Consider the following 12816-nt stretch of genomic DNA (forward strand, 5'->3'; position numbering starts at 1 on the left):
GCTCTGGGCGGGTGGATGATGAAAACAGCAGTTTGTATCTTTCCTCTCCTGCATTTCACTCCTATCATTTGCTTCCCTTTACTGTGTGTGCGGGGGAAAAGGGGGAGGGACAGCTTGTTGGACCTCCACATGTTCTAAGAGCAAATGAGATTCGCTTTATAATTACTTCCTGATTCTCTGCATGAGCAATCTGTCCTCGCGAAGACAGATGGCAACTGCTGCTGCACAGCTGCTCCAGCATGGGCAGGGCTGGCGGGTGAACAGCAGGCTGGTGGGATGTCCCTTTGGCTCACTAACCCCACAGAATCCAGGAAGGAAACCCAGACTGTCAGCCAAAGAGAGCACAGTCTGTAAGTCATTCCTTCAGGATGGCTGGTGGTTCATCAGAGACTAATTTAAAGCATACTTGTTCATTAAGACATAGACCATATCAGCCAACAATGGGAACACATCAGACAATCAAAGGAAGCTACAGCATTCCCACCAGTGCGACTTGTGAACAACCTCCTCACCAGACCTCCTACTTTCTATTAACTGGGAATGTATATACACATATATATGCATGTATACATGTACTTTTTGAGTATGTATTTTTGTGTACTTAAATGAAGCCTAACACTGTATAGTCCTGTTCATAAGTGGCTTAGGTACTATCACCACAAAGTAACTGCAGGAGCAACTGTAGCACTGTTTCCCTTCTGTCACTCCACAGCCAGGATACAGCATCACTTTGGTCAACCATCACAGTACTGCTTTGTCCACTGATGTTAAGGGTATATGAATGTAACAGCCTTGAGTGCTAATTAAAAAAAAAACTGAACACCAAAAAAAAAAAAAAAAAAAAAGTATTAGAAAAATATGAAAGAAAGAAAAGAAGGTCCTTGATTCATGAATAAAGAAAGAAAGAAAAAAGCAAGAAGTTTTCCCCATTCTCCTCAATTCCATAAAAGCAATGAGTTGTCCCAGACAACCAGCAGGCTCCTAACAAGGCTGAAGTTTTATACAACTTCAAAAGAGAAAGATACCATCACCCAAAGTAACAAACAAACAAACAAAAAACCCTCTTTAATTTGCCATAATGTGTTCCAGAGTGATTTGACCCTTGATTGCAGTGTCACATTCATACCAAAATTTCCTCTGAGTAATCCAGCAGAGGCTTCCTCATATCACTCAAGAGTTGCACCAACAATGCAAAGGTACAAACCTGAATGTAACGCTGAGTGCTCACACCTTTCCACAACTCCTTTGTAACCAGGTAACAACCCTGTGCAAGCAGCAGGAGTCACATCCAGAACAAATGCTTCTTCAGCAAAAGGCCTTTTAGATATTAGTTGGTTACTTTCATGCTTCCATGAAAACAAGAGAAGTGCTGGAGATCCAGTATCACAAGTCGTTGAACAGCAACACAATTCAGATCTCAGATCCAACATCACAGCTCAACCATGGCTCTTACAGCACTGGCAGCAGTTATCTTCAACAAGCAAGGAATACGTATGTTAATGGGAAGGAACTGCAACCTGAAGCTGCTCCAGCTGCAGTCCTGAGCCTCTACTAGCGCTATCACTCAATCTCTGCTGAATTAGCAGTGAAAGCGCTGCTCTACCCTTTCAGAGAACAATGCTGGAAAGCTGCCAGGGGTTAACAGGCAAGGAAAGAGTCAGGGAAAACCCCCCAAAGAACACAAGCCCCAAACTTGAAAGCTATTCAGAAGATTGGTGCAAGCTGAGGCACTGCATTTGGTTCAGGGAAAATCTCAGGCACTTGCATCTCAGTAAAAATTAACTACTAGTTGGGCATTTCTTTTCCTCCAAGTTTTATCAAGCAGGCTCCTGAGCATTCAAAAAACAGCATAAGAGTAGTCGTATTTATAAGTCATATTATTATTGTTTGCCATTAAACTGTGGGGGTCTCAGCCATAGACCAAAATCTCCCTGAGTTAGGTGATGCGGGAAGGCAGCACAAAAAAAGATTATTTTAGCAGAGGCAAAAAACAGAAGCATATGTTCTCCCAGGATATGTTCTAGGCACAATCGTTCGTGGATAATTAGAGTAGCAGAAGAGTTTCCACATCTTGTCACGGCAGCAAGCTAGATAAGATGGAACTTAAAAGAAAAAACCTTCCCCGTATCCCTGCATTTTCAAACAAAAAGTGAGAAAAAAGGCTTTTGCCAGGCACCAGAAAAGACCAGTGGACCCTGCTTGTTTCGCATTGAGCCAGCCTTTGGCTCTAAAGACCTCACCAATACAAATGGCCTCATCTTCTACACCTCTGCACATTTCTAATCAGTAATTCAGTAACATCAGCCACAGATAAACATATTTCCTGAGAGTCACAGGTTTACTGTAGTAATTTACAGCTCTTAAATAGACAAAACCGAAAAGTAATTGGAGAAGGTGAGGAAGAGGACAGGATAGGAATTAGGACAGCACAAGAGTTAACTGTCAGTGCTGCAGGCATTAACTACAGCACAAGACAGCAGTGTTTGCATACAAATGCCCCAAGGAAAGGGTACACTGCGCTGCCCTGGACATAATTTATACCAGGAAAGCAGTGCAAAAAAGAATCAATACCTTCAGCTACTCCACATGCGTGAGTATTACTCACCTTCTCAGCACTTGCTCTGACAAACTCTTTCTCGAGTGCTTCCCAGACTTCAGCCCAGCTGCTACCACAACAGCATACATAAGCCCTGCCTCATCACATTCTGCTCAGTGCTGCAGAGCAAGCCACCAGCACCAAGACACTGCCATCTGCATCTGCCAGCCCCAGAGCACAAAAAAACATTTGGGTTCCTTTTCTGCAGCAAGCAAAGAAGTTGTAAATTCACAACTAAACAGGCTGCTGCCTGGAGAGGATCTGCATCAGGCTAAAGGTGTTTTATTTCCCTTTCCACGTTGAGAAGATAGGGGCTTTGCTGCAGAATCAGCAAAACAACCAGTTGTTTTTAAAATCTAAGTGATTTTCTCTTAACTAACTTCAAATGTCCCCTATGACTCTGGCCACCCTGACCACTGGCACCATCCAGACTTTATTTGAGCACACCACAGTATTCCTCAGAGGTCACAACTGTCTTCAGATTCCACTAAATCCACTGTTATTTCCTGTTATTTAATCTATCAGCTTAATAAATCTGCTCTATTATTGCCTCATTTGCAGAGGCAGGCAGGAGACTGCACGCAGCCCAGCAGATGCAGAGAACTTTATTAGAAACAAAAAGGATGAGGGAGGGGATGTAAGCAAATGATTTGGTTTGTGTCTGAGATCTCGAAACACAGACTCAGAGCTGCAGGAGCCAGCCAAAGTGGTGGTAAAATTGCCCTTGGGTCCCTCCAAAAGCTCTTCTCATCACTGTGGCCACCCTAAACCACAGCACACCACACCTCCAACCTTTATATGAGATCATACAGCAGTAGAGCTGGGTTGCACTCAAAGATCAAACCACAGGTAATCTAAGCCCATCGTATGTAAATATAGCTCAGTAGCAGACATGGATAAAAGCCACTCTTCAGGGCTATGCCAGATGTATCTAGCCAGTCTCTGGAAAGCTCAAATTGAAAGACTAGGAATCCCAATAGATACATATGTCATCTGTCTTATTACTTGCATTTCTTGAAAGAGTGCAAAGCAAGAAGCATTAAAGGGTACATCCCTTTACATGTGTCTAAGCCATGTCCACCCTTCCTGGCACCTGCTGGCAATGGGACTGAGAGGACAGAAGATGCCAAGGGTCTGTCTAGACATGCAGGTGAGGGCCCATATAGAAAATCAAAGGGAAAACATAAAATGCTTTGGGAAGAGCCTAGGTTCAGCTAACTGCCCTCTGACACCCCCAAGCTCTGCTTCAAACCCAAATGCCAAGAAAATCATGCTCCCAGATCAAGTCTTCAGAGGGTACTAAGTATTATACATAGAGCGCATTCTACAGTGCCACAGTCCCTAATTTCAGTAGGCTTTCATGTTCTTCCTGCCATTACAAAAGTTAGGTCCAGCAAGGAATCTCGCAGTTGGACCATTCATGAAGGAAACAGAATGTTCTTTTTCACAGGATTAGGTGAAAATAGAGTATCTTTATTTTTAGCAGTGATTCTCTTCTCCTGTTGTTTAATACTGAATAGAGAAGCTGTCAAAACAAGCAAGCAAATAGGAAAGACAATAGGAGGGGCAAGCTTTGCCTAAAGAATTCACTTTGCCTAAGCATTTGTCAGCCCCTTTATGCGAATGAGGAAATGCAAGGCAGAGAGAAGTGAGAAAAAGCACGTTTCTGCCTAAGCACACAGATGAAATGAAGGCTTTGTAAAACCTAACTCCTTGCAGCCTTCAATAACCATAGGACACAAAGCTTGTTTTTGCAACAGGGGTGGATATTTACTCTCTAGGATACCTAAATGCTGCTGAAGTGTCAGCTGAGAATTTGCCTCGTGTTTGTATACTGCCTAAGGCAGGGTGGTCCTAGCTCCTGATACCAAGGGTTTAAAGACTCAATAAGAAAATGCCAATAAACAATAGATACAAAAGCAGATAAACAGGGATTGGAAGCATTTGTTAAATAAGCATAATTAAGACTTCCAGAATTAGTATGTACAGGACTCCTCATAAGCCAAAAAATAATTACAAGGAACAGGATTAAAATGTGAGTGATCGAAAATCCTTCCCAGGACCTCGGATGAGACCCCAGTGCATTCAGGGGGAGAATAAGAGCTCTGCAATTCAGTTGCATCTCTCGTTAAACAATGTTAAAAACTCTATGAATGGAACATATAATTGAATTTAAATCAGCTAATAGATATTCTTTCAGATACTTATTTTCCCAGCAAATAGAGTAAAAAGCAGAAGTGCCAGCAGTGTGTTGCCAGTGCTAAAAACTTGATCCTAAAAGCATCATATCTTCCATCTCTTTCCTTACAGGGACCATTCTTCACATTACATTTTACATATGTTGAGAAACCCACGATGACTGTAATGAAGTGTATACAGTGCTGTAGACAGGGAAAAAATATCTTACAGCCCTGTGTAATACTTTCTGCCCCATCTGCATAACCACAGACAATTCTGGTAGTCATGCAAACACGCCCTTAAGCCTGAGCGGCCCCAGGAAATTGCTTAATAGTGATGAATGAACAAAAGCAATGCAGAATAAAATGGAAAGAAAACAAAAAAACAAAACAAAACCTGACCGATGCTAGAACTGCACATTACAGAATTAAATTTGAAGCATGCTGTAATGCCAAATTTGATCCACACAAGTAAATTTCGCACACTCGAGCCAACCTCTGGCTTTGTATCTGAACTTTCCAAGTGTTTCACTTACACAAAACCAGCTTGGATATTTTATGAAAACAGACTCGCTTTCAAAATTTCCATAACTTCCTATCTCCAAGGGTGCCAGAATTACCACAAGAATGTCTTTTTCCTGGCATTCTGAATAGGCCTCACTGATAAAATGGATACACCAAAGGAAAACTTAGGCCAGGAATACTGCTTTATTTAGGATTAGAATTTTTGTTATAGCCAGCCAACCCAGACATCTACTTAGTCTGATAACCCACTGCCAGTGGCTTTTGCTGAGTACTTCAGAGATAACTTAGAAACCAAACCAAAAAGTCCTAATGGCCTTTGACAAATGTTCAGTTCTGATAACACCCCCATTCCTGCACAAGCACAATGCCTTGCTGCCAACCAGTGGAGCAATTAAGAGCGAATCAAGACTCTCTGTACGCAATCAGTAATGCCCATATTTTAATAGCAAATTAACACTATAAAACCAAATCACATATATAAAGTAATGCAGACAGTAATGCAGGCAACAGTGGATATTTCTCTTAGAATTGTACGTGAAATTAATTTATTCATTGGAATCAACAAAAATTGCCACATTCAACCAGTTTGATGGTGTTTTTTCTAAGTCAGAGTATAAGGAGGTAATCAAAGGATCTTTAATCTTTCTGGAGAGGTCCTTGAAAGGATATTTTATGGCAAGAAAAATTGAAACAGTGTTAAAAACAGCAGTACTCGTTCATACAGGGGTTGGATAAGCACATCCAAGCTGGAATAATGCACTTTCTGGAAGAATGTTCAACTTTTCTAGGCTGCCTGATTTCCTTTGAAACCAAGACAAAAAATAAATTAAAATAATAATAATAATAATAGTAATAATTTCACTTCTTCTTACTTTCCGCTTCAAATGGACAGCGCAGGAAGCAAAGAACTGGTTCGAAGTCTTGAATGAGCAAAGTCTGGGATTCAAGTTACACATAATTAAAGGAGGGTCATCTCTAAGCCAGTTCTGTAAATGCCATTTGTTTGTTTTTTACTCTGCCTACATCCAATAAACCATTCATGGTGAAGACAGTCAAATGATCTCCAATTTTTAAAGCAGCCAGTATGAATCAGAATAGAAACATTTCTCCCTATCCTGCAGCAATGTACCATCTTGGAACATTTGTGACTCCACTTGTTCTTGCAGTAACAGCACATCTAATTTATACAAACCCTAGACTATTCCAGGATGGACAAGAAATGCAGTGGAGAAAAGATTACAACTTAAAGGCACCAAACCACCTGAGAGAGGTATGTCACTATCCTAGTTGGCCATTCAGTTGTCCCTGTTCATGAACAGATCAGCTGCATATCTGAAGAGAGGAACAGAATACCCACTTCCATATAGAAGTACCACAAAATTCAGTAGGTTTCTGTTCAAAATCACAATCCTTTCATATTCTTGAGACCATCTTCTAAATAACACCTTAAACCCAAATAAACTGATTAAATTCAAGCAAGCAAAAATAAGATCTTGGACTGAAAAATCCCTGGCGTTCATCCAAAGCAGCCATCCCTCCCCTGACTGCAGTGTGTTTCGGATCACAGCCCTCAGCCCTTCTGATCTGTTTGTGCATTGCCCAAGATTCTAGAGTAGCCCCTTTGAAGTTGCTTTTCACACTTCAGCAAGCACACAATGTTGTGTCTATTACAGGACTCAGCCAAGAGGTAACAATATTCCAATAATATCCTTTCTTTTAAAGCAGGAAAATGCCCCGAGTCTTTTACTTTACAGATTTTCCTCAAGAGAATATAACACAGATCCAAGAACACAAAATAGCAAAATCAGTGTAAACAAAGCAATATTTCTAGCTTGACCTGCTGTGTGCACCACCAGAAACTGTCCCCCCACCTCCTTCCCCCTACTTGCTTTCCTTGCGGTGTGATCAGAAAGGCCTAACATATGCTACAGCATTTGTTTTACAAAGTAATGGCATACATTTCAGCTGCCAGCAAGACACGCATTCCTATATTTCCTGGACTGCAGGCTCCTATGAGCTAAAGATGGCACAGGATCTATCAGTACACCCAGTCTCCCTCCCTCCCCACAGTGCCTTCCCTAGGTTGGCGGGGCGGCCTGTCCCTCTCAGCAGGCCGCATGGGTGATCTAGGAGCGGGCTCTAAGCAGAGCAGTAGGCCTGTTAGCTGCACACTCTCATTTCTGACATCTCCATCCCAATTCCCAGGCAAGGCTCAGCCAGGGAGATCAAACTACTGAGCTGCCAGCCCCTCATAACATCTTCCTGGGCTCTCTATAAGCTCTAAAAATACCCAAACCAACAGCACTACCAGCACTGCCTATCACTAGTTATGCAGAAGAGGCTGACCCCCACCTCATCACATCCTCCTTTTAAGTAGTTATAGAGAGCAGTAACATCTCCCGAGCCTCTTCTCCAGACTGAACAATCCCAGTTCCCTCAGCTGCTCCTCCAGACCCCTCACCAGTTTCATAGCCCTCCTCTGAACACATTCCAGGGCCTCCATGTCTTTCTTGCAGTGAGGGGCCCAAACCTGACACAGTATTGGAGGTGTGGCCTCACCAGTGCTGAGTACAGAGGGACAATTATTTCCCTGCTCCTGATGGCCACACTAGTTCTGATACAAGCCAGGATGATATTGGCCTTCTTGGCCACCTGAGAAGCCTTGCAAAGGCTAAATGATGCTATATGAGGTATCTGCACCTGAAATCAACACTAAGCATTTCCTCTTAATTCAGCCCATTCAGTTTCCTGGTCAGTTTTTTCTCTTCCCTCCCAAGCTTTCAAAACGCAGGAGTCTTTCTGTTTAACTCACGGAGCCCACCGCACCCAGAGCACCCACATTACTCTTCTATGCACAACCAGAATACCCCAAATGCACCACCTTACACTTCTGCTTTACTGCCACAGCCCTCCATCTGTTTTAACCCCGTGACTTTCGGTATGCCTTCACACACCCACTGCACACACTAGCCTTGCTCATTTTATTGCCCTATTCCACTCCCCACACTGCTCATTCTTCGCTGCTGGTCTGCCAACACTGAAGGAAAGTTCACTTCCAGCAGCTGCAGGCACTGAAGTTTTACACGTTTGCAGGTAAGGTGCACCAGGCTCTTCTGAAGTCTTTCATGTTCCTTTCCTGATTGTCATCATACTGGCATTTACATTAAACTAGCAGTGAGCATAAATGCACTTTATTCTCATCCACACCAGGTTTCCAAAAACAGCTGCAGCTTTGCCTGCTCACTCAAGCAGCATAAAGAACATACACATGATGATACTTAGTCCAGTGCTGAGCCCCAAACTGCTTTTAAGGTGGACAGAATTTCAGCCCAGCCAACACAAAGGCATATACTGTGGCTAGCTGATAGGCAGGAAGGGGTCTGGGTTCCTGCGAGCCTTCCAGCAGCCACGGGGTAATGTGACACAATGTAAACATGTTTGAAATGAAAATAGCTTGGAATAAAATGGATGTTTCATTTTTTCCCCCCACCGAACATGTGTTTGTTTCAGATCAATAATCATTACAAGTAACAATCTTAAATGTCTGAGCATGGGAATGGCCAGGATCGTTCTATGGCATCTTCTGATTTAGCTGTCAGGTTTTGTTTAGCATTCTGCACCAGTCCTACAGTTTAGCTTGCCTGAAAACGTTTAATGCAAATGTATTTGCAGGGGGGCATAAAAAAAATCAGCTTTTAACTCAGCTCCTTCTTCTCCCTCCCATATACGTACATATCACAGCCACTAAAATAAATATTCAAATAGAAAAATCTTTACCTATTATATTTTTCCTTACTAAAAGACTTTCATTGGCCTTTCTGCTGAAACAGACCTAAACCACAGTTTACGCAACACTTCAATATCACCAACAGCTTGAAACGTACAATTTTTGAACAGGCAACCAATGTCTATAAGAGTAATAGTTAATTCAAATAATCCATAACCCTCATAGTACTTCCCATCTTCTTAGGGCTAGATATGCCTGAGCTAATTAATCCAAGTTAATCCTTTCTCCACAGCCCAAACTCACCATTCTTGTCCTAAGAAACCATGAGGAAAGCAAATGATACCAGGAGGATGGGCTTCTGGAAAAGCACTGGTCATTTTCCTCTCTTCTTTTTGTTCAGTGTCACTGAGTCCTGGACCACAGATGTAGGCAACCAAGTCTCGTAATTCACCAGTTCTTTCAGACACTGTGGTCATGGCTAAAGAACTTTAAACACCATTAGATGATTAGAACCGGATCTAACCTTCCTCCTCTTGGTGTGAAGATGCTCCTTCCCATTTACAGGGTTAATCTAGGTACAAGTCGAACGCAACGCAGCCATCCCACATTGAGTTATGAGAGATCAGAACATGCTTCAAAGATCATAGTAACACTATTGTACAGCCTAAATAAATAAATAAATAAATAAGCTCCAATCTTCCCCTTGGAGAACAATTTTTGCTTTGCTTTTCCGGTTTATCATCAAATACACAAGCAAGAATGATGCTTTAAAGGAAAACAAAGAAGTAGGCCTGCGTGCAAGCTGGCACAAATTATCGGAGCCTTCAGTGCTGAACCAATATACCTTGTTTCAGCCAATATCCACTACAATATTTAACTCTATTGCTGAAACAGGAAATGCTATTTTTAGCCACTACCTATTGTTGATCCTAAAAGATTAATTGCCACTTTGACTTCTCTTGCAGATCTTGCATTTTATTGTGCATGTTTATGGAGTCGTTCATTAATCCTGGTGGTTTTTACATTAATTTTTTGTTTTTTCTGAAGACTCAGAACTTGACCTGCACTCTTGGTTGACACAAATGTTTCCGTCGAGATCTTCTGAAGAGCTCTAAATACAACAGCTTGTGAACTAAAGACAAAGTATCAAGAGTCTAGCGGTATATTCTGGAGCACAGGAGTGCTAAAAAACCAGCTCCATCCTGGGCAATGAGTTCTTTCAGATGTTCCTCTTACACTGCTTTGCAATGCTTGTTTGCTGCACACTCTCTGGGAACACGTCTTAATTCCACACTCCTTCCACAGTCTTCCCTTAGTCAGATTATTAATAAGAACAATGAAGCATTAAGTCACTCAATCAATAGCACGTGTTACAAGTATGAAACCTCTGTCAATACGTGTTTCTAGCAACACATTAACAGACTAACACGGAATAAAACAAACGGAGTTAAATTCATTTGGCTCCCACAACTAAGCTTTAGAGGAGTTACTCTTTGGCTAAGGGAGAAGTAATGACCAAGGAACAGTTCTGCAAGGCAGCACCACCGTCATAAATCCACCTATGTCCTAGATGCGAAGACTGCCTTCTTTCACAGCTGACCTATGCAGAACTACTTCTATTATTCAAACTGTGAGAAGGCTGCCTTATCATCACCAACTGTTCTTTCTGTACAGATAATAGGTCTGTAAGACATAGCGAAACAGAAAAGAAAATCATTTACTTTAAATGAAACATCAACATTTTGTTTTAAATGCAGGTTTCGATAATTAACCAGCACGCTGATAAATGCAAGAATGGATTATTTCCTGCAATTTGAAATGAAACGCTCAAAAACACACTGGCTGGGAATTAGAAGCGGTAGAAAAGCTAAATCATCTCCCTGATCCCCTTCCTCAGGCTGCCTGCTCTTGTTGCCTCTCCAATATTAAACGCTGGATTGCATCCAACTTAATGTATTCTTGTAGAGAAAGGAGGCACCGGACCTTTATCAACCATCAGCAATAAGCTGCCAAAATTATCAGCACCTGCACACTCGCACACACACACATACTGAAACTGAAACACACGAGCCCATCTTCTGCAGAAGCTATCAGAGATTATTACACGCTTTGGGATGGAAACATGCAAAATCATTCTGTACAAAAAATCTTACTCATGCATACAGATCTTACTTGCGTGAATAAGGCTCACAGCAGCCAACCCACAGGAATCACATTTAGAGCCTCGTTACCTGAGACAGCTATTTCAGACTGCAAGAGAAAGGAGATGAGCGTCTGCACAAACACTAACCCAAAAACCCCGCGATGTGCAAGAACTGCGTGCCCGAGGTCTGGAACTAACAGAAGCACCACGCTAGGGGGAAACGTGGCTCTGCTTCCAATGGAACGAACAAAGCCCGGAGCTGACCCACCTCGCTGAGAGCCCCAACATCGAGGGGATACCCCGCTTCCCCCGCTGGGACCGGGGCCGTCCCCCGGGTAGGAACAGGGACAGACCCGGACTCGGAGTCGGACCCAGACCCGCCGCGCTCACCGTGCTCCGCCGCGAGCAGCGGCTGCGCTCCCGTAGCCGCTCAGTGCGGGCCGCGCCGCACAATGCGCGGCCGCGAGGGCGGAGCGGGGCGGAGAGAACCGCGGAAGCGAGGCAGCCGCCTCACCGCTGGGAGGGGGGATTAGAAAAAGCCCCAAACCCCCCGCAACCCAAATCCGCCACGCCCCGGCCGCGGCCCCGCCTTGCCGTCCCCGATGCCGCAGCGCCCGCGGGGCTCTGCTGTCATTTATCGGCCGCCCCTTCCCACTGAGAGGATGCCCCGGTGCGATACCCCATGGAAGCGGGGAACGGCCGGGACTGAGCTCCTCCAGCCGCCGAGCCGGACCGCAGGGCAGCTGCCGCCCGCGGGGGGAGACACCCCTTGTGCCCCAGGCAGCTGCAGACGGGACTGTAATGGCAAAAGGAACGAACGCTGAACCCCTGCAGGGAAGATGCGGGATGAGCCGCGCCCCACGGACTCGCGTATGCAAAAGCATCGGGCGAGGCTGTGCGGGAGGATGCGCCCGGCGCAGGGAGAGCAAAACGCTGCCCGGCTGGAGTGTACCCTGAGGATCCGGGTCACAACTTGAGGTTTTGCTTGGTCTGCCGTTGGTGGTTTTGATCTGAGTGAACGGGATTTAAACCAAAGCAGGTGTTACACAAATCGATCCCAGCCCCGGTTTCGCTGCATCAGATGCCAGCTCGTTTCGGGGAGCTGGCGGGCACACCTCTGCTTCCCACCGCCTGCAGCTCAACTGCGCAGGGAATGACTGTGCCATGCAACAGACCCAAAGGGTGTCAGGGTGGCCATGCTTACAGCCCATGTCATGGCCCCATTAGCTTCATGCTGCCTGCTCTTCCTCCTCTCGGGAGGGGTTGCTCACATGTTCTGCTGCCCGGTTTCTGGACATCAGTGGCTTGGTGTAGTGAACTGAATGGACAACTGAGGCCATAGCGAAGTTGTGCAAAAATCATGTAGCGTGCAGAACTGTATTCATGCGTGGAAGGAAGCCATGGTTTCTCATTAGCTTAACCAACCACAGAAATCAGGGTAAGGTAACATTGCCCTTCTGAACCTGGGGAGAAAGAATGAAGGCTACAACATGTCCACAGGGATCGTGAAGCAGTTTTTCTCCCCAGAGCTGATGCTTTTTTTCCTTCAATACCACAGGTTTATTGATTTATTTGTTTCATACAGAAGTCTGTAGGGCAAACTGAAAGTCTTGGAAGAGATGCTTGCTTCGGTTTCATCAGTTGTTTC

General features: G+C 44.1%; 1 protein-coding gene across 19 annotated transcripts in view; it reads right to left on the reverse strand.

Moving 5' to 3' along the window:
• The window catches only part of PRR5 (proline rich 5), a 69367-nt gene extending 57729 nt beyond the window's left edge, over positions 1 to 11638 (reverse strand). For 4 of the 19 annotated variants that reach the window (XM_015870299.3, XM_085544048.1, XM_015870282.2 and 1 more), the window contains exon 1: positions 11559 to 11638. Coding sequence is in view for 1 of the 19 variants with exons in the window: in XM_015870235.2 (XP_015725721.1) it covers positions 11437 to 11456 (20 nt within the window). In the remaining 18 variants the exon portion in view is untranslated. Of the gene's footprint in view, positions 1 to 1204; positions 1597 to 2605; positions 2624 to 11197; positions 11276 to 11315 lie in introns of those variants that run through there. The other 15 variants (XM_015870235.2, XM_085544052.1, XM_085544000.1 and 12 more) reach the window with 8 other exon arrangements.
• Between the last annotated feature and the right edge of the window lie 1178 nt (positions 11639 to 12816).

Source organism: Coturnix japonica, chromosome 1 (genome assembly GCF_054131305.1).
Source record: "Coturnix japonica strain WE chromosome 1, WE-NBRP24, whole genome shotgun sequence".
Lineage (NCBI taxonomy): Eukaryota > Metazoa > Chordata > Aves > Galliformes > Phasianidae > Coturnix > Coturnix japonica.